This window comes from Pygocentrus nattereri, chromosome 16 (genome assembly GCF_015220715.1).
Source record: "Pygocentrus nattereri isolate fPygNat1 chromosome 16, fPygNat1.pri, whole genome shotgun sequence".
Lineage (NCBI taxonomy): Eukaryota > Metazoa > Chordata > Actinopteri > Characiformes > Serrasalmidae > Pygocentrus > Pygocentrus nattereri.
Window position 1 is genome coordinate 33,374,499 of NC_051226.1, and position 22,500 is coordinate 33,396,998.

General features: G+C 43.9%; 1 protein-coding gene across 1 annotated transcript in view; it reads right to left on the reverse strand.

The window, feature by feature from the left end:
• Nucleotides 1–22,500, reverse strand: part of ric1 (RIC1 homolog, RAB6A GEF complex partner 1) — a 78,380-nt gene that overhangs the window by 51,416 nt on the left and 4,464 nt on the right. The window contains exon 2 of the mRNA XM_017681997.2: nt 5,660–5,767. Coding sequence (XP_017537486.1) covers nt 5,660–5,767 — 108 coding nt within the window. The remainder of the gene's footprint in view (nt 1–5,659; nt 5,768–22,500) is intronic.

Genomic DNA, 22,500 nt, shown 5'->3' on the forward strand with positions numbered 1-22,500 from the left:
CGCAGACGATCTCGTGATGAGGTGGAATGGAAAGGGCGACTCTTCAGATTCAGGAATCGTCAGAAACTGGATTTCTGGATCATCACAGAGATACTGATATAAAACACAGATAAATGTGAAATCGGACACACCGGTGGGGTCATGAACTCCTGAGGGTTAAAGTACTGAATGTTAAAGCACTGTTCAGTCAGCGCCGGTTTCAGGTGGGCTGCACTAGTCTCAGCGTGCAAAGCCGACATCGCAGCTGCTCTTATTTGTCTGTAGTGTGAAGGAACTGAACGCCGACTCAGCTGTAATGAGCTGGTGTGTGAATCACACGCTGTAAACAATGCAGTGAAGAGGTGAGAGGGAGGGGCAGTTCAGCTCTAACTTTGATCTCCACTTCCTGTTGCAAAACAAAAGCAGAGGTTCACATTCTGTTCCGAACCCCTTTATTACTTCACAAGTCTGATCCCTGAGCCTGTGTGCGCTTCCTGTGGCTAATGTGCTGTAACTGTGGTTCTGCTTTCATGTAACATGAATGTTTTTCGAAGGGAGGCGGTATTTGGTATAGAGCTCAATTCGATTCCAATTCCTCAGCATATTAAATTAAATTCAGCACCTTGTTAGTCCGACATCGGGGAAATTTCACCTCTGCATTTAACCCATCCATGCAGTGAAACACCACATACACACAAGTGAGTACACAATTCAACGAATCACAAAATCTCACATTTTACCACAATTCTGTTCAGTTCTGTCTCCTTTGAAATAATTCAACGCAGCATGAAAACCACATTTCAACACAAATTGATTCACTTAACTTATTGTTTACAAAAGGATTAAGTGAATCATGAAATCCCAACATAACACTTCACCACAATTAGACTCGATTCCGATTTGTCGTTTTTTGGAAGTAATTAAAAAATAAATAATGAAATAAACAAAAATACATCAAATCTTACAAACAAACTGAAGCCACGATTTAATTTAGTTATGACTTAATAGGACACAATTCATTCTACAAGAAACAACTGACCAAATCAGGAAAAAAAAAAAACATTTCAATAATTTGATTCACTTAATATTCTTCAGGAAATTAATAAAATTCAATTTGATGAATCGGAAAATCTCAAGTTTCACCACAATTTGATTACGCCCCTTTACGAAACGGCGCACCAATTCACAAAATACCAAATTTCATCGTAATTCAATTATGATTCTTTAGGAAACCACTCACATTCCAACATGATTCAACAATTCCTCATAAAATTATTTGATATGGAATGCCACGTTTGTTCACAGCTGGATTGGAATTCTTTAGGTAAAGACTAAATGAATCAGAAAATCTCAATACGATTCAGCCTTTAGGGATCCAGCCTCATGACTGGAAGGTCGCCGGTTCGATCCCCAGAGCCGACAGCACATGACTGAGGTGTCCTTGAGCAAGACACCTAACCCCCAACTGCTCCCCGGGTGCTGTGGATTGGGCTGCCCACCGCTCCGGGTAAGTGTGCTCACTGCCCCTTAGTGTGTGTGCTCACTAGTGTGTATGTGGTGTTTCACTTCACGGATGGGTTAAATGTGGAGGTGAAATTTCCCCGTTGTGGGACTAATAAGGGTCTCTTAATCTTAATCTTAAAACTATTCAAAACAAGTCATGTCGATTCTGAATCTTTAGCAAACGATTCAATGCATGATTCGATTCAACTACGACTCTTTAGGAAAGAAATCAATTATTAGTGCTATACAGAACCAAAAAAGTTCTATTTAGAACCATCTACAGCACATTCCCCATCAATCCATTTCACCATGCAAAGAACCATTTAATCTGGCAAAGGGTTCTTTGTTCTATTGTTACAAGCTTGACATCGTCATGATAGCAGACACATTTTTGGTCCTACACAGAACGTAAAACATGTTCTCCATCAATCTAAAGATCAATTTCACCATGCAAAAAGACATAAGCATGGAGTGGTGCTATATAGATCTATGGGTACTAAATAGAACCACTGTCTTTAATAAAGAACCCACGAAGAACCATGTTTTGAGTGTAGTCGTAAACTAAAACTCTGACCTACACCGCGTTCTCCATCAATCTGAAAAAGCATTCCATAATGCAGAGAACCGCTTCACAAAACGGTTGTCCAGAAGTTCTTTAGTAAAGGCAATGGTTCTATTTACAACCAAGGGGTCTATATAGTTCCATTTCATGCTTAAACGGTTCTTTGCACAGTGAAACGGTTGGTTCTACAATCATGAATAAAAGGTTCTTTGTATGGTGTAATGGTTTTTCCAGACTGACGGAGAACGTGTTTTGGGTCAAAGCTTTAGTTTACGACTACACGCTTACAAAACAAGGTTCTTCAAGGGATCTTTAGTAAAGGCAATGGTTCTACCACCCTGTGTAAAAGGTTCTTTGCACAGTGAAAAGGTTCTTTAGACTGATGGAGAATGTGTTGTACACTGTTCTATAGAGCAGCTCCGCTATTGCTACGATGTCATGGATTTAACAATAGCAGAACCTATACAGAACCCTATTCAAAAAATGGCACATTTTCCATCAATCTGAAGACCTCTTTCGTGATGCAAAGGGTTCTGTGAGTGGTCAAGGTTCGAGGCAGAACCCTCCATTCTTTACGTCCATGATGTATTTGTGTGTGATAAATACCTCTCACCACTGTGTGTGTTGGGTGTAAATGGTTCTCTCCCTGTTTATCATTTATAGCATATGATATTAATCACACAGGAGCATATTTATCATTCACACCCTCCACAAACCAAACGTTCTAGAGCAGAAAGGATGGTTAAAAAGCAGTAGTAAAGGACGAAGAGAGGACAATGGGTGAGATAAAGATACACATCTAGAACCTAAACATCTTTAGCCACCGCTGGAGGACAAGCGATATTCGATCAGCGCCGACCTGTAACCCAGCACTTGCCATGACGACAGAAGATGGAAAACAAGGGATCCTGTTACTCCGAGCCGGAGCAGCTTCAGGTCACAGTCAGAAAGACGCTGGAGCTTCTCTGCAGCCTGAAACTGGAGGTGGAGTTGAGCACCAATGCCGTGAGGAGGAGGCTGAGCATCAAACATCCTCTTGTACGTAGGGTTCTCAAAACCAGAGCCGGACGATACGGCACAGATATCGTGATACTGGGAGAAGTTTTCACCACATGCAATGCGTCACTGTTTTTTTTTCAGGCATCTGATCAGAGAATAAAGAGGCGGAAGTGCTACATTTAAAAAAAAGATCATATCAAAAACTGATCTTTAAAAAAACTTTATTCAGTATTTGGCACTAAATCCAGTCAAACAGGACTAATTTTGCTCTCTTTATAATGTGTTACATCCCATATTTGGTTCTCTCTCTCTGTTTCTGGATGAGTTTTCCAAGTCGGCATTGCTGCATGACTGACGTTCCGCCTTTCTCGGCACGTGACTGGCTGTTCCTCTTGGTGCTCCACTGCCCACCAGTCAAAGGACCAGTTTTGATAACATTAGCCACGTTTACATGCAGCCTAATAATCCATTAGTAATCTCAATAATAGCTCGATCGGAATAGAATCTCTCCATGTAAACACCTCAATCGGAATAGTCTAGTCCGATTGAGGCCATTCGGACTAAAATTTCTATCCTAAACCTCTAAATAATCTGATAGAACAATATCCGTGTAAATGCCTGAATCCGATTACATTCCAGTCGGATCGCATCACCGCGAAATGTTTATACCGTTCAACACAGCGGAGCAGAAACTGGTCTGCAGAGGAGGCGAAGTTTACACTCTGTTCTTTAAAAGACGCCGATGGGACAGACGTCCAACTTCAACTGTCTCAGAACACGACGTGTTCCTCTCTGCCTTCTTCATTAAGGACATGTGAAGGACATTTTTCTGAGTCTGACATCATTTTAAAGCAGTTAAAAACACAAGCACTGCTCACTGCTGCTCATCTCACTCTGACTGGACCTCACGTGATGCTCACTGTCATGGTAACGCTTACTCTAAGTGCTACTCCACGCATGCGCGTCATTTTGCATCGGATTACTTGTAGAGAGCACGTAAAAGATTTTCCATCACTGTCGAATAGACTGAGCATATAACCACCTCAGTCTTAATCTGTAATCCAACTGTATTAAATGGGATTGGCAAAAATCTTTGCATGTAAACACAGCCTGTGACACTTAAATTTTATTTTATGTTCTTCAAAATTGAGGGAACGTAGGCGTGGCCTAGCCTTTTTTGTTTTGACATGTTGGGCTTTATTTATGGGTAGAGTAGGGAAGGTAGTTTTTAAAGCGTCTTTATTGGTAGATTATTTAAGTCTTTTGTTTGTTATTTTGGGCCTCCCTGAAGTTACATTTTGTATTTTTCCTTTTTTTTGACTTAAGTTCAAATAGTCGCTGATGGCTGGATAAAAAGTGGTTAGCATGCAAAGTGCAGAGCGGAAAATAAACTGCTAAAACTGCAAGCAGTGTCTTTTTTCTTTATTGGTGGTTTGCTGACACTTTGGAAGGTGAAATGGTTCTTCAGATTGATGAAGAATGTATGTTTTCTATACAGCACCAAAAAAGGGTCTGCTATTGTGACAAAGAACCCCTTAATATAGGGTTTTATCAGCAACATTGCATCTCATAAGTCTGTGTGGGTCAGAAACTTGGACAAATGTGTCTCACTGTGTGTGTGTGTGTGTTGAATAAGGAAGCCAGTAGTTAGTGGGGACGGACTGGACGCTCTCAGCTCAATAAACTATCGTCTTGCAAACTCAGCCAAAGTCCACCCAGACGCTCAGGCCAAGATAAACTCCAGTGGCGTAACAGCAGAGAGTGAGATCAGGACAGCTCGCTCCACGAACACTCCTCCACCGCTCCCCGAACACCCCGTCGCCGCTCCCCGAACACTCCTCTACTCCCTGATACCCAAGACACAGTGGTTTGATGACCGTAGCCTCCTGTTCATTCAGCTCATGGGTTCTTGTTACAGTGGAGGTTCTTAAGGGAAACTGGAGCTCCACTCTGTAGTTGCTTTTATTAGTTTGCTGTTTGTTGATTTACCCATAGTTCTACCACTAACACGGTCTACACGGGTGTATAAAAAAAAGCATCTAAAAAGGTATATTTGTATGAGAGGCACACTTATTTAAAAAAATAAATAAATCAATCAAAACAGACAAACTGTCACACTGACTGCTCTGCTAGACACCCACCCAGACACACCTGAAGACTACAGATACACAGAGAGAGGCAGTGTGTGAGAGAGGAAGAGACAGACCGAGAGCGAGAGCGAGAGAGAGCGAGCGAGAGAGCGACAGAGAGAGCGAGCGAGAGAGAGAGCGAGCGCGAGAGAGAGCGAGAGAGCGAGCGAGAGAGAGCACGCGCGCGAGAGAGCGCGAGAGCGAGCGCGAGGGAGAGAGAGAGCGAGGGAGGGAGAGAGAGAGAGAGAGAGAGCGAGGGAGGGAGGGAGGGAGGGAGGGAGGGAGGGAGAGAGAGAGAGAGAGAGAGAGAGAGAGAGAGAGAGAGAGAGAGAGAGAGAGAGAGAGAGAGAGAGCGCGGGAGAGAGAGAGCGCGGGAGAGAGAGCGCGGGAGAGCGAGGGAGAGAGTGGGAGAGAGAGGGAGAGAGGGAGAGAGAGGGAGAGAGTGGGAGAGAGTGGGAGAGAGAGAGAGGGAGAGAGAGTCACTCACCGCCACTGCAATCATAGAGTCGTCTGGTTTCCATTCGGCCTGCTGATAGAACCCAAACTGAGCCGCTGCTTTCGCTGATTCAATATAACTCACCACCAGAACACTGGGCTGCAGAGCGAGAGACAGCGAGAGAGAGAGTGAGAGAGAGAGAGCAAGAGAGGTGTACTTAGTTAAATTTTGATATTCAACATTGAAACATTCCTTAAAATGAAAAAATTTAAAAGATGATATGCAAATTTTGGCAAATTCTTTAGACCAACCACTGCCCGTCACTCTGGAAACACTTGTTAACCAATAGATGAACAACATATAGGATGCGACCCATCAAATTTTCACTATTAAACTCGGTGAGTAAATCACAGGTATCACATCCTGTGTTAATCAAATTCATCCTATAGACATCTTTCCCCTGAATGCTCTCTGAATGTTGCCTGTAAATTACAACCTGTGTGGTCGTGTTGGGTTAGGTGCGTTGCAGGTGTGGTCGTGTTGGGTTAGGTGCGTTGCAGGTGTGGTCGTGTTGGGTTAGGTGCGTTGCAGGTGTGGTCGTGTTGGGTTAGGTGCGTTGCAGGTGTGGTCGTGTTGGGTTAGGTGCGGTGCAGGTGTGGTCGTGTTGGGTTAGGTGCGTTGCAGGTGTGGTCGTGTTGGGTTAAGTGCGTCGCAGGTGTGGTCGTGTAGGGTTAGGTGCGGTGCAGGTGTGGTCGTGTAAGGTTAGGTGCGTTGCAGGTGTGGTCGTGTTGGGTTAGGTGCGTTGCAGGTGTGGTCGTGTTGGGTTAGGTGCGTTGCAGGTGTGGTCGTGTAAGGTTAGGTGCGTTGCAGGTGTGGTCGTGTTGGGTTAGGTGCGTTGCAGGTGTGGTCGTGTTGGGTTAGGTGCGGTGCAGGTGTGGTCGTGTTGGGTTAGGTGCGTTGCAGGTGTGGTCGTGTTGGGTTAGGTGCGGTGCAGGTGTGGTCGTGTAAGGTTAGGTGCGTTGCAGATGTGGTCGTGTTGGGTTAGGTGCGTTGCAGGTGTGGTCGTGTTGGGTTAGGTGCGTTGCAGGTGTGGTCGTGTTGGGTTAGGTGCGTTGCAGGTGTGGTCGTGTTGGGTTAGGTGCGTTGCAGGTGTGGTCGTGTTGGGTTAGGTGCGCTGCAGGTGTGGTCGTGTTGGGTTAGGTGCGCTGCAGGTGTGGTCGTGTTGGGTTAGGTGCGTTGCAGGTGTGGTCGTGTTGGGTTAGGTGCGGTGCAGGTGTGGTCGTGTTGGGTTAGGTGCGCTGCAGGTGTGGTCGTGTTGGGTTAGGTGCGCTGCAGGTGTGGTCGTGTTGGGTGTGTTGCAGGTGTGGTCATGTTGGGTGTGTTGCAGGTGCGGTTAGCCAACTCCCTAACTGCACCAAACAGAGGATTGTTTTTCAGCCTTTTCAAACTGCAAAGTTCTATTGTGTCTGTGGCTTTGGACTCGACTGGTCCCAAAAAGCGTATTGATATAATGAAATACAAGAATAAATTCAACGTAAAGGAGGCAGCAGAATTGAAAGGGATTCATCAACATTATAAATATGTATAATTATAGCAGTGTGTATTGTGTGTGAAGGGTGTATGAGTGTTATGCAGCAGTCCAGTTGTGTGTGTGGGCGTGTGTGTAAAAGTCCCAGTGGTTGTCCTGGTTGTGGGCCCAAATGTCCTGCGGGAAAAGACATTCCTCCTCATTTTCTCTGTGTTGGCCTTAAAGGAACGAACATTCAGTAAGTTCATATTATCCGGCGAACTAGTCTTAAATTGTAATAAGGGGAACGGGAACTTGCGGCTCGTGAACATGTAAGCAGCTTTCCTGCGTTTGTATAAGCAGTAGTGAAAATTCAATACTTGACAATTTACCCTGCAGGTGAAAAGCTGCTGCACTGCACACGTGTCTCTACTGAGACAACCTAATAAATAAATAAATAAATAAATAAATGCTAGCATGCTAGTCACAAGCGAATATGCTTAAACACTAGCCACTACGTAATACATTAGCCCCCAGCTAATGTGCTAATCACAAGCTAAATCCTGCCTTACGCAAACATACTCACCCCAAGTTTGTGTGGACTGTGCTTCTCCCTGTATTTGATTTTGAAGTAAAGAGGAAGTGGTTTTTCCCCCCGTAGCAGTCTGCGCTCATCATGAGCTTCCCCTTTCATTTTTTCTATTAAACCTCACACGATATAAACAGTATTAAAACAACAGAGGCAACTGCCATGTGTTCTAATCATGCATCTTAAACAGGTTTGGCCAAATCCTGCGAGACAACAAAACTGCTTATCATACTTAAGCTGACGAGAGCCAGACTTGCATAACTCCTTCCCTTAGATACTGAAGATCAATGCTTAGAGCAAACAAATGGATAGATGTGCAGGCTCTTGTAAAACGTCTCTCAACATTCGACTTCGAGGCTGAAGTCGCTTCTCATTCGCCAGCTTCTTGTTCAAATTTTCCCGTACCACCTTAAATGGCGACTGAGGTGCCCCAATGGAACGGGACAATCGAAAGAGAAGCTGGTGAATGAGAACTTACTTCAGCCTTGTGACTTCTGTTTGACAGTTTCTTGTAGCAGATTAAATACGCCATGAAACCAGCTGGAGTCATGATTGCAAATAAGTCCATTCATCCCCAAATGATCAATGTTCGTCTTAAGTCTCTCTCTTTGCCTCTTCGTTATCTACTAGCTAGGCAAACTCCAACGTTTACAACCATTTATTGTTAAACTGTGTTGAACGATCAGCAGAGCTTTATTTTACCGATTATTTTTACCTACAAATTCTGCTGTGCATGTTGCTGACCCCTCACTTGGTCCGTTGGATGAAGTGAAACTGTGGCAAACGGTCATCCACCAACACGTCTGCTTTCTTTACAAAAGATGTTTGCTGCCAGCGAGGGATAAAGAGAGGAAGACGAGCACTGAGGCCCGATGGGGACGGAGGAAGAGAGAAATAGAAGGAAGAGGGAGGGCAGGTTTGGGTTCAGCACAAGTTCAACTACACATTCATGCATTTTTCTTCCAACAAACCTCGGCAGGACTGTTCCTCCATAGTATTCTCAGGAAGTCACACCCGTATGTTTGAGATACCACATTAGTGTGGATGTCTAGTCACGTGTACGTGTGGACGTCAGGGCTTCAGACCCAGACCGAAGATTGCTGCCAAACAGAAGGTCTGATTTTTCACTACAACTCATAATTAAACCAATTTATCCACTCATTAACATAATTCAGCGGTTTTTGATGTAAACAGTGATTCAGTTGTTGGGTGTGAAATGGTTCAGATGGCTTTACAGTGGTGATGATGGGAACCAGGGGTCACCATGACTACAACAATAATATAGACATTTTATTTACTATCTAGAACCACCAGTGAACCTACACGAGTCTGAGTTCATAAGGAACGTTGATGAAAAATACTGGAAAATCTCAAATAATATGCTTTCTATGGGGACTATTTTGTCTCAAAACATGTACCCTACATGTTTCCCTCCACCATGCATGGATTTTAAAAACTACATTTTAAGTTAAAACCTTAAAAAGATGGTTCTTTAAGGGTTCTTTAGTAAAGGTAATGGTTCAGTGTAGAACCATGAGTTCCATAGAGAGCCATTTAAAATGGTTTCTGGCATGGTGAAATAGTTCTTCATATTAATTCAGATTCAAAATATGTGGTACATGGTTCTACATAGCACCTAAAGGGGTTCTACTATTGTTACAAGGTTGACAACCCTTTTTTTGATACTATATATAGAACCCTATACAAGACATTCTCCATCAATCTGAACAACTCCTCCCCATGCAAAGAACTACTTAAGCACGCAAATGGTTCTTCGGGTTCTATACAGAATGATGAACGGTCCCAATCCAATCATAATCAGATTTCCACAGTTATCTAATTATAAAGTGGTCGTCTAAGTGTGGAGGGTGTCAGCACACTGATTTGTTAGATTGGAGTAAAGTCCAGAAATATGTAAATCCCAGGCCCAATACACATTAAGGCTTATTATTCAGTAACTAAAAGACAGGAGGCTGAGCTGGAGGTGGCGGAGATGAAGATGCTGAGATTTTCGTTGGGAGTGACAAGGCTGGACAAGATTAGAAATGAGCAGATCAGAGGGACAGTGAAGGTGGAGCAGTTTGGAGATAAAGCCAGAGAGGCCAGGTTGAGATGGTTTGGACATGTGTTGAGGAGGAATAGTGGATGTATTGGGCAAAGAATGTTGGAGATGGAGCTGCCGGGTAGAAGGAGAAGAGGTAGACCTCAGAGAAGGTTTATGGATGTAGTGAAGGTGGACATGGAGATGGTTGGTGTGAAAGTAGAGGAGGCAGTGGATAGGGCAAGATGGAGGCAGAAGATCCGCTGTGGCGACCCCTAAAGGGAGCAGTCGAAAGAAGAATAAGAAGAGTAAGGTCCAGAAACCCGAATAGGAAATCTGACAACGAGAGCTGGATGTAGCTCAGACGTCAGGTTCTCAGTGAATGGAGACTCTTACTGTGATTTCTTTCGCTTTTGTCAGTCTGAATGAAGTGTTTCTCATAACTTTGGGGAAAATAGCAGCAGGACAAGAGGGACAACGTGTGCTCTGGGGTCTATCAGACGGAAGTGAATCACTGAGGAAGTTTCTTTGCTCCTACAAATTAACGAGCCATGTCGCAGAAAAAAAACCATCAGGTATGCAAATGTAGGAGCGATGTCACACGACGCCACAAGACGGTAATACAACAAAACGGGGGCGAGGACGACGTTAAGAGGACAAATAAGAGAAGAAAGAAGAAATGACAGTGAAAAACGGAAATGCAAGAGCGGGCAGACGGCGAGGGATTACGGTGGGTGGTGGTGGTTCTTTTGATAGGAAGTTTAGCATCACAGCCGCTAATTTCAGAGCGCCAGGAACGTTCTCATAAATCAGCTCAGGACTGTTTGTACACAAGAACCGGCTGAGTCTAAAGGGGTGAGAACACGAGAACACGCAGAGCAGCACAATTAAACTAAATTATACGCCTGGATAATTATGAATATTCAGACATGATCTACATATTTTGCAATGATGTGGAAATTAGGTGATATTTCTATATGATAAAGGAATAAAAGGCTGATATCTTATCACAGCATGTGAGTCTTGCCTTTACATACCACATTAAAAAGGCTTACTATGCTTTTATCCCAGCACATCCCCACCTATTCATGGCTCTCAACAACATCGTTAAGAACACCAGGCCACCACGTTGGCAGGTGATCTGTAGCTCTGATGGAGCTCATCTCATCACCATTACTGCAGATAGATAAACACCAACGCAACAGACCAGAATGACCATGAAAAAGACATGTAGATGCTTCAGATGTGTCTCCAGAAAACAGTACAAGAAGATCAGCTGATTGGTGGATCTGCACAACCTGCACATCTACAGGGTTCAGAACATCCCAGCGTGTGAGATAATAAAAAAATAAATTAAAAAAATAAGACACCAATAAAAGTGGCACCAAAACTCCAAAGCCAAAGCTCTTAAATAATAAACTCATACACAGATATGAAGCCAAAGTAGCTTCTTATTCACCAGCTTCTCGTTTGAATTTTCCGTTCCACCTTAAATGGAGCCCCAGTTCAGTTTATCTTAATATATGTATTAATTTACCCCAACAAACGCACCAATTTACCTCAATAACTGAATTAATTTTACCTCAATAATTGCTTAAATTGACCTTAATCAACGCACAAATTTTACCTGAACAACGGCATTAATTTACCTCAATATGCACTATGCACTACTTTTACACACCATTTAGTGAGCTAGTAGGCTTTTTGGGTTACTCCAAATACTCCAACTGGTGGATCCTTCGCCAGCCAACATTTGAAATGAGAACCTGGCGTAGTCAGCAGAGAAGAGAACGGTGGCTGAGGAGACACTTTAAAATGCAAGTACTGGGTTTAAACGGAGTCCAATACCGAGCACTAAGCGAGTGTGGTCTGAGGCAAAACTTGTGCTAACTTATGTTTCGTTTTAGGGAGAAAAGAGCCGAAAGAGAGAAGCATCTCCAGCTCAACAACAATGAAAACATGAAAAGACTAAAATTAAAGTTTCTGGTTCCTCCTTCAAGGAACTTAAAAAAAAAAAAAAGACTTATTGTGACGCAACAGTGCGGGCAGGAGTAGAACCGACCGTCTCATTTCAGTTCAGCCTTTGTGGGTCTCCGCAGCCTTCGAAGGATGCAGCCCCTGAATTGGGACACGGCCAATAGGGCCTGACAAGTATATATTCACTCTGACGTACTGCATCAACACACTAGACCCAAAAAACACAAAACTGGATTTGAAAAATATTTCCACCCCATTTTTAGAAATAACACCACCAAAATATGATTTTTAATCAAATTCATATTATAATATCTCTGTTTTGTCTTTCCAGCACTTTCAACAGAAGTTGACACCGATACTCTTTTGGCTCACTGAGCCAAAAAACGCTAAACTAGAGCAAAAGCGTGACGTCAAAAACAGCATCAAACCTGAAAACGTGTGCACACCAGGGGGCTGCATTTGGGGTCATGTTGCTATGGTAACACTGGATAACAACACGATTGCGTGAGCACGTGCGAGAGAGAGAGAAGCCATGAGCTGGCACATCAATCCGATTCCTCATGATTCCATCAGCGTGATCCATTTTTAAACACCTCCACTGCTCCCACCTGGCACGTCAGTCATAGTAAAAGTTTAAAAGACGCAGGACTTTCCCTTCCTGAGAGCTCGGCTCCGAGCCGGTCTGACAGCTAAGCCCGGCGCTGCTGTGTTCTGATGGGATCTGAGGGGATTTCGCTCGCGGAGAACTTTTACGAGTTTCTCTAAAAACACACTCGCTTTGACAGCTCGCTGTGGCCCGGAAACCCGGCGGAGCCACGGCATCAACAGAAAAGTGACGGAAGACGGGAAAAACAAGGGGAAAACAAGGAAATACGGCACGTGAAGCAGTAAAATAAAGACTGCGGTGAAAGACGGAGCCGATGACTAGAACAATGCAACTTTATGACATGACCCAAATAACAGTACACACTTACAAAAGACGGTTCTTCAAGGGTTCTTTAGTAAAAAAGGAACCATGTGGACCCGATGAACCATTTGCCTGGTCAAAGAATTCTTCGCACAGTGATACGACTCTTTATACTGATGCAGAACGGGTTGTATATGGTTCTATATAGCTCCATAAAGGGTTCTGCTGTTGGTATTATGTCAAGTTTGCAACAATAGAAGTGGTGCTATACTTTGGTGCTATACAGAACCCTTCTCAAAAGGGTTCTATATAGAACCAACCACATCACATTATCCATCAATCTGAAGAATGATTTCACCAAAGAACTGTTTGATCATGCAAAGGGTTCTTTAAATGTTCATGGTTCTATATAGGACAATTTACTATAGAACCCTTGAAGAACCATCAAGTGTGTAGGGCTGGACCGGAATAATCAGCCAATCAGATTTGTTTGCTGGGGGGGTGCTTGGTTTTTCATTTTAATTGGATTTTTGTTTTGGTTAAATGTGGGTTATTAAAGGCGGACAGCAAAATACTGTAAACTCTAACAAAGATGGTTCTTCACAGGTTCTGCAGTAAAGATACTTATTCTTCTTTCGGCTGCTCCCTTTAGGGGTCGCCACAGCAGATCATCTGCCTCCATCTTGCCCTATCCACTGCCTCCTCTACTTTCACACCAACCATCTCCATGTCCACCTTCACTACATCCATAAACCTTCTCTGAGGTCTACCTCTTCTCCTTTTACCCGGCAGCTCCATCTCCAACATTCTTTGACCAATATATCCACTATTCCTCCTCAACACATGTCCAAACCATCTCAACCTGGCCTCTCTGGCTTTATCTCCAAACTGCTCCACCTTCACTGTCCCTCTGATCTGCTCATTTCTAATCTTGTTCATCCTTGTCACTCCCAACGAAAATCTCAGCATCTTCATCTCCGCCACCTCCAGCTCAGCCTCCTGTCTTTTAGACAGAGCCACAGTCTCCAAACCGTACATCATAGCAGGAAGCACTGCTGTCTTGTACACATTCCCTTTCACTCTTGCTGCTATCCTTCTGTCACACATCAGCCCTGACATCCGTCTCCACCCACTCCATCCTGCCTGCACCCTCTTCTTCACCTCTTTTCTACACTGTCCATTGCTCTGGATGGTTGACCCAAGATATTTGAAGTCATCCACCTTTACGACCTCTACTTATTCTATATAGATCCATGAACACTCAAAGAACCCTTTACATGATTAAAGGGTTCTTTGCATCGTAAAATGGTTCTTCAGACCGATGGAGTCTGTGTTGTATATGGTTCTATATGGCACCAAAAAGGGTTCTCCTATTGTTTCAAGCCAAAGAACCTTTTTTTGGTATTATACAGAACCCTACTTGCTAAGCGTGTACTGTTTGGGGTCTTGAGAGAAACCGCATCAGAATGGAGGTGTCGACCTGACACACCTACTCAGATATCAGCTCATAATCTCAGCTACTGAACACTGAACTGAGCTAACAGATAGAGAACCCAGCAGGAAGAAGGAGGGATGGGGAGCAGGAGGAGTGGAGGAGGAGGAAAAAAAGAACAGGATGTTTTCCAGACTGTGGACTAAAAGGGGGGGGGATAAAAATAAATAAAAATAAGGCTAAAAAAGACCATCTGAAAGAAAATGAGACAGAACGGAGGAAACAGACAAAGAGACAGAACGAACAGATAGAACGAACAGTCACAGAGAGACAGAGAGATCGAGAGAGACATGTAGGTCAGTGGCCTGAGCTCTGGAAAAGACCCCACAGAGAGGAGAGACAGATCAACACCAGGGATGAGTGTTCAAGCTAAATCTGAGACTCGAGAACCCGTGAGAGCTTGTCAACAACAACAACAACAACAACAAGCCAAATTATCACATGTCGATACTTTCAGGACATCACAGTATTTCTTTTTCTGACATCTGAAAAACTGGAACAAAGAAAGTAGTGCCACCTTTTAAAAACGATGTAATACTTCACACAGCATGAATCCAAGGCCAGTTAAACTGGGCTAATAACAGCCTCCTCCCAGTCGAACCTGCAGTCTTTCAGCGTTTAGGCCCCGACGAGGACCACGACAAAGCAAACTGTGGCGCATTGTGACGAAGTTTATTCAAATAATGGTAAATATTGCTGAATTGCCCTGCTGTAGGTGAAACTCCGTAAGAGCTGTGAGCTGTAATCTCTCTCTCTCTCTCTCTCTCTCTCTCTCTCTCTCTCAGTTTATATTGAAAGCGTCAAAGCAGAATGTTGTTGAAACACCGCTTCAACAGAACGCTGAATTACGAGGCTGGACCCTCAACACTTACTTTAATTACAAACAGCCGTCAGTCCTCTCAGCACTTCAGGCCATTCAGAAGCAGAAAAACACAGAGAGTAAAGCCTGAACAGCTTTAGCACAACTCAGCGCAATCACAGACGTCCACATACAGAGTTCAGACTGAATCGTACAGAATTTAGAGCATGGACTGAGCACAGACCGAAAAACAGGAAAAGCAGAACACGGACCAAAGCAAACGGGAAACGTACATTACAGTCTAAAGAGTTCAGAAAATGCAGAGCACAGACCAAAGAGCGCGGAAAGGTAGAACACGGACCAAAGAGCGCGGAAAGGTAGAACACGGACCAAAGAGCGCGGAAAGGTAGAACATGGACCAAAGAGCGCGGAAAGGTACATGACGGACCAAAGAGCGCGGAAAGGTAGAACACGGACCAAACAGCACGGAAAGGTAGAACACGGACCAAACAGCGCGGAAAGGTAGAACACGGACCAAACAGCACGGAAAGGTAGAACACGGACCAAAGAGCACGGAAAGGTAGAACACGGACCAAAGAGCGCGGAAAGGTAGAACATGGACCAAAGAGCGCGGAAAGGTAGAAGACGGACCAAAGAGCGCAGAAAGGTAGAAGACGGACCAAAGAGCGCAGAAAGGTAGAAGACGGACCAAAGAGCGCAGAAAGGTAGAACACGGACCAAAGAACGCAGAAAGGTACATGACAGACTAAAGAGCGTGGAAATGTAGAACATGGACCAAAGAACGCAGAAAGGAACATGACGGACCAAAGAGTGCAGAAATGAATAGCACAATCCAAAGAACATGGAACGTAGTGAGTCAACCAAAGAGTAAGCAAACTTCGAGTAGAGACCAAAGAATAGCTAAATGTACAGTTCGGACCAAACAGTAGGAAAATGTAGAGTGCAGACTGAAGAGCATGGAGCGCAGAACATAAACTGAATTGTACGATACACACAGTATGAACTCGTAAGTGTATTTTAGGCCTCAGGAGAAAACACCCGAATGTTTTTTTTTTTTTTTACTGTTACTTTTTTCTGACTCTGCTTTCCAGCCACAATGACCAAAGAAACTTCCTCTGCTTCTGAAAGCACCGGGCTGGAGCAAACACAGCTACTCTTGGGTTCCAATACTCGTTGGCATCTGTTTAGGTTCTGCGCAGACAAGCTAAACTTGACGTAAACTTGATAACCTCTGACGACATCGTCCAGGCCTACGATGGATGTATGGCTTTCTGAGTGCCTCTCACTCACCAGCGTTACTCGCCTTCTTTAATTATATACAGCACATTATACACGCTTCATCATTTTTGGAAATTGAAAAAGAAAAGCATGTCGCCTGCAAAATGCCATCCTTTCAACAAAACGTCCACATTTTAATGAGCACTGCTGAAATCAACAGCAAACAGCTCATTAGTCAGTCCCAGTTCCCAACGCTGCTAATTCCCGTCCATCTTACCAGGCCACTAAGCCTGACAATGTCATCAACGACAAAATCAGACATTTCTCTGAGCAGCCAGTGCTAATATCACACGGTAGCAGCAAAGCACAGCAAGACATCTGGGAAAACAATTTAATTACCAAATGGCTCGGCACAGATAATTCAATCAAAACGGACACGTTTTTAATAAACAAACCCAATGCAAAATAGAGGGAAGTGCAAAAAGCAGAAGCAGTGATTTGTCAATCCACTTTGACCAGCATTGGAAGCAGTACAAAAACAAGATATTTAATGCCTCAAGTCATCCTTTCTTACAACAGGTTTTCGTAAATATATGCTCATTTTGAACCGACGCATGTGACATTCCAAAAAAAAAAAAAAAAAAAAAAAAAAAAAGTTAGAAAGGACTAGAAACATTTTAAAATGGGTGATGTAATCATGCTTGGGTACAAAAGCGGTACCCAAAGCTTTATGAGCAAGAACGGGTCAAGCCTCACCACTCTGCTGAAAAATAAGCCAGCAAAAAACCTGACTGTTTCAGAGCATTAGTTCACCGAGCAACTGCAACAATTTTAGGCATTTTATTCTCGGTGGTCCAAAGCCAAAACCACAACTAAATGCCTGTAATCTTCAACCCACCCTTAAAACCCAGCATGCTTCTGTGATGAAGATCCCTTCACAGGCTCAGGAACGCTGTTAAAAAACATCATCCATCACTGCATCCACAAACGTAGGCCAAGACTGAACTAAGCTCAGATCTCTGCCGGCGCCAGAATGCAACCGCTGCACCACTTAAGGTGGAACAAAAGGCTGCCAAATAAGAAGCTTCTGGTTTGAAGGTAAAGACAACGTTAAATCAGCTCCACTGAAAACCTAAACGCTGGACACACTTGAATTCTGAGCCAGCTAAGAGAATAACAATCCATCACCAACTGTATGTGCAAAGACCTGCATCCATACGACGTGATAGAGAGCAAAGGCTTTTGTTGCATACTTAAAACACTGGACCCCAGATATGTAACGATGTTTTACATTTACGGCATTTGGCTGACGCTCTTATCCAGAGCGACTTACAATTGGATCATTTTTACACAGGTAGGCCAAGGCAGTGTTAGGAGTCTTGCCCAAGGACTCTTATTGGTATAGTGTAGGGTGTTTGCCCAGGTGGGGATTGAACGCCAGTCTACAGTGTAGGAGGCAGAGGTGTTAACCACTACACTAACCAACCACCGAAGCAGCCGTGCCCAAGCTCAAAGCTTAAAGTTGAGCGCAGCAGAAAGGACGGCATTAACTGGTGACGCGTAAACGTTGAACACAGCACAGATGACGAATAGATACCCGACCAAATTGAGACGTTCCCCTCACTCGAAGCCCAGAGAACCGAATTTCAGAATTTGTTTAAAATCACGATATATCTAACCGAGATGTAAGAATCCTGATATCGTACAATGTAAGAAATAAAGGTTCTGTGCAGGTACATTTTTCGGTCATCAAGGTACAAACACTGGGCCTCATTCAGCAACCGGTCTTACCAAAAAAAACTCCTTCTTAAAACCACTTGCGCAGTTCTTTCTGCGAAGATTCTGACTTTCGCAGATGTTTTCTTATTTAGGATTTGTTCTTAGGTAAGAACAGAATCTACACACCCTCAAGCAAACGTGTGAATGGTTCTGCACTTCAAGAACATGTCATGCATCTGACGTAGACTTTTTCTTAGGACCTTTCTCGAGAACACACTGAAGAACAAACTTAGGAAGATATTAAAGTATGAGGCCCAACATAATTGTTCCCTCAAACAGTGAGGTACAATAGTGGTTTTAAGGTCCAATTGTGCACTTTAAATAAGTTATTCCAGGTGAAAAGTACACATTTGTACCTTTTCACAACTTAATGTTTTAAAGCAAAACAATGGTGAAAAGTCTGGAGACGAGACGGAATGTGTGGAGTCGATAAAAGTCAAGGTAAAAATTTCTTTCCTCGCTCAACAACATCTACATCACACACACAGCTCCAGCTCCAGCAGACATGACTAGAGGAGAAAGAATGTGCGAGTATTTTGAGTGCGAGAGCGTATGTGGAGCTCTGGAGAGCCAGAGAAAGGAAATTACAGAGTGAGTTGTGGACAGAATGAGAGCGAGGGTTCCTGTAGCAGGGCCTCCATTCACTTTTCGTGAAACTGAGGATCCCAACTGCTGCAGTTTTGAAAAAGAAATGCTTTCTTCTTCTTGTTTGATATTGGACTTCATCTGTTCAACAATCTGCGGTCTCCCTTGTCATATTTTACATTTCATATTGAACCAAACGTTCTCAGTGGTGACAGGTCTGGACTGCAGGCAGGTCAATTTAGCACCTGGGCTCTTAATACGCAGCAGCGGTGTTGTAATATACGCAGAATTTTATTTGTCATTGTATTGTCCTGCTGAAATAAGCAAGGCCTTCCCTGAAAAAGACGTCGTCCGGATGGCAGCACATGTTGCCGAAACACGTATATACACAGTCATTAATGGTGTCTTCGTAAATGTGTGTCTGACTACAGGACATTTTTCCACTTCCCCTCAGTCCATTTTAAATGAGCTTGGGCCCAGAGAAGGAGGCAGCATTTCTGCATCCTCTTCATACGGTATATAATTTCTTCTTTACATTTTTGAGTTTTAACTTTTGCTGCATTAGTGGATGCAGCGACGAACTGTGAGTGTTTTACAGAAGTGTTTTTGAGCCCATCCAGTGATCTTTGCTATTTTACATTGAGAAACGTTATTCTGGAACTGTTGCACTATTTGACTGGGCAGTCTTTCACAGAGTGGTGAATTTCCCCTCATCTTTACTTCAACTTTTGATATCTCATCTTTGTAATATTTTCAATGAAATACATGGTTTAAATGATTTTCATATCATTGCATTTTTGTTTCTATTGACATTTTGCACAGCATCCCAACTTTTTTGGAAACAGGGTTTGGAAACATGTCTCGCATATGGGGTTACAACAAATATTTGTAGCTGTTTTATGAAAGCATGTGCTTCAGTCTGTCCAAATCAAGGCAACAGCTGTGTGCAGTAGGAAGTACAGATACAAACCATCTAAACTCTCTCCAGCACGGACGAGTCACAACTGACCCACTGAAACTGACCTCTCAGCGAGATGATACACTTTTTCACTTACTTCGTCCAGCTTTCTGCTTCGGTGAACTGGCAACAATCACCAACCAAACAACACAAAACTGGTTTAGACTGTTTTCTGGTGGTGAATTAAAGCTACATCAGCAGCACTCTGTTCTGGCTGTACCATCGACCTGACCAACTGATTTTATCACTGCTGTCCTAAATGAATATTTTACATACGTGTAAAACTGAGCAGCAGCCAGTGAATCAGGATTATGCTGCTGCTTCACACGTGACTGTCATCCACATCCACATCAGAGAGAGACAGAGAGAGAGAGAGAGAGAGAGAGAGAGAGAGAGAGAGAGAGAGAGAGAGAGAGAGAGAGAGAGAGAGACAGAAAGACAGAGAGAGAGAGAGAGAGAGAGAGAGAGACACACAGAAAGACAGAGAGAGAGAGAGAGAGAGAGAGAGAGAGACACAGAAAGACAGAGAGAGAGAGAGAGAGAGAGAGAGAGAGAGAGAGAGAGACACAGAAAGACAGAGAGAGAGAGAGAGACACACACACAGAAAGAGAGAGAGAGAGAGAGAGAGAGAGAGAGAGAGAGAGAGAGAGAGAGAGAGAGAGAGAGAGAGAGAGAGAGAGAGAGAGAGAGAGAGAGAGAGAGAGAGAGAGAGAGAGACACACAGAAAGACAGAGAGAGAGAGAGAGACAGAAAGACAGAGAGAGAGCGAGACACAGAAAGACAGAGAGAGCGAGACACAGAAAGACAGAGAGAGCGAGACACAGAAAGACAGAGAGAGCGAGAGAGCAAGCGAGAGAGAGAGCGAGAAAGACAGAGAGAGAGAGCGAGAGAGAGAGAGCGAGAAAGACAGCGAGAGAGCGAGAGCGAGAAAGAGCGCGAGAGAGAGCGAGAAAGACAGCGAGAGAGAGCGAGAGAGAGCGAGAGAGTGAGCGAGAGAGCGAGAATGCGCCTCTGGCAAACTGCAGCTTTGCAGACATGTCAGGACTGGAACACACACTCACAGCCCTAGTGAGTCTCACTGCGATGGGCTCAGAGGTTCAGTGTGTGGGGGGAGTTCAACAGTTATTTGGTTTCCATTAAATCATTCATGAAAAAAAAAAAAAACTAACAAATAACAGCAACATTTTTCCTTCCAGTAATTTCAGAGATGGGCACCAAAGCCAAAGCTGGAACAAACACACTGAAAATGACGCTTTTACAAGCAAATTATAATAAAACTCCGTTCAGTAAAAGTTACCAGCGGATTATTACTCTAAACTCTGATTCCTTAGATCAGATTAAGGTCTAGGAGTCTGATAAAGAGGCTGGATGTGGGTTCAGTAACGGGATGGGTGTTTCAGTGCATGTGTACTCTTACTCTGATTTCTTTCGTTTCCCTCAGTCTGAGCGTGTGTGAAAACAGAGTGCCGTCCCGGAAACAGCGAGCAGCTTTCAACACGGCACCCCGAGACGCTACACGGCACTTTTGCTCAACAACATAAAGAGTTTAAATATCAGTCTTCTAGATGATGTTTATTCATATTTAGAATGAGTGTCAAGTTACGTTTACGTCGTGTCTTCTTCTGTGAGTTTATTGGCCGGTTATAAAGCAGAAATCCGATTATTGTCTGACTCCTGTAGCTTTCCCGTTATCTGAGTACCCAAGAGCACGAAAACACACTGAACCAGTTACTGAGACAATCTCATTTACTGCACTAATTCGATTGTTAGCTGCAGATTCACTGCCTTTATTTTGGCCACGACAACATAATTATACCCCATGTTCAACATTAAAACTCCATATTTCTCTGTCTGGACCCCCATGGACCCCCACAGAGCAGGTACTATTTGGGTGGCGGACCATCCTCAGCACTGCAGTGACACTGACGTGGTGGTGGTGTGTTAGTGTGTGTTGCGCTGGTCTGAGTGGATCAGACGCAGCAGTGCTGCTAGAGGTTTTAAACACGGTCTCTCTGCTGGACTGAGAACCAAAAACATCCAGCCAGCGTCCTGTGGGCAGCATCCTGCGACCACTGATGAAGGACTAGAGGATGACCAACACAAACTGTGCAGCAGCAGATGAGCCACTGTCTCTGACTTTACATCCACAAGGTGGAGCGAGAAGGTAGGAGTGGACTGCTGTGTCTGATCCACTCACTGCAACACACACTAACACACCACATACATACAAAGAGTACCTGCTCTGTGGGGGTCCTGACCACTGAAGAGCAGGGTAACAGAGTATCAGAGAAACAGATGGACTACAGTCTGAACTACAAAGTGCTCATATAAGGTCAGTGGAGCTGACAGAACGGATAGTGAGCGTAGAGGACTTGATGAAGGGCCTGTCGGTGAACGTGTGTTGCTGATCTTCTGGCTCGCGCCGTCAGGAAGGGTTTTTAAGGTCAGACACATTCCAAACCGCAGGAGTTTAGAGATCTTGTGACAGGTTCCTGTGTAGAAAAATCACGTCCTGTTTTCCACCCGCACAGCAACACAGCGATGAGATCTTTTTACCTACCTACCTCTCAAAACTGCAGCTCCTGTGATCTGAACGCTGCGCCCTTTAAAAACCGCGATCGCGATATAAAACCAATTCATCCACCAGAACGCCAACTCAAACTAAATTTACCGAGGTCATGTTCCACAAGGGAACCCTAAAAACCCTTACCGACACATACCTACGCTCCCAAAAAGGAGGTTCTTCGAGGGTTGTTTAGTAAAGAGACCAGGACTTATCTACACTTTCTCAAACTGACCAATCAGCTGCGTTCAGGTTTATTAAGCAATCACTTTACACGTCCTTAAAGCGAAACTAAGTTTGTCATTTTCATTCTGAGCAGAGAGACAGTCACAGAAAAAGAGTGAGAGAGCGACAGAAAGACACACAGAGAGAGAAACAGTAAAAGACAGTGACAGAAAGACAGGGAGAGAGAGACAGGGAGAAAGATAGCAACAAAACGACAGTGAGAGAGAGAGC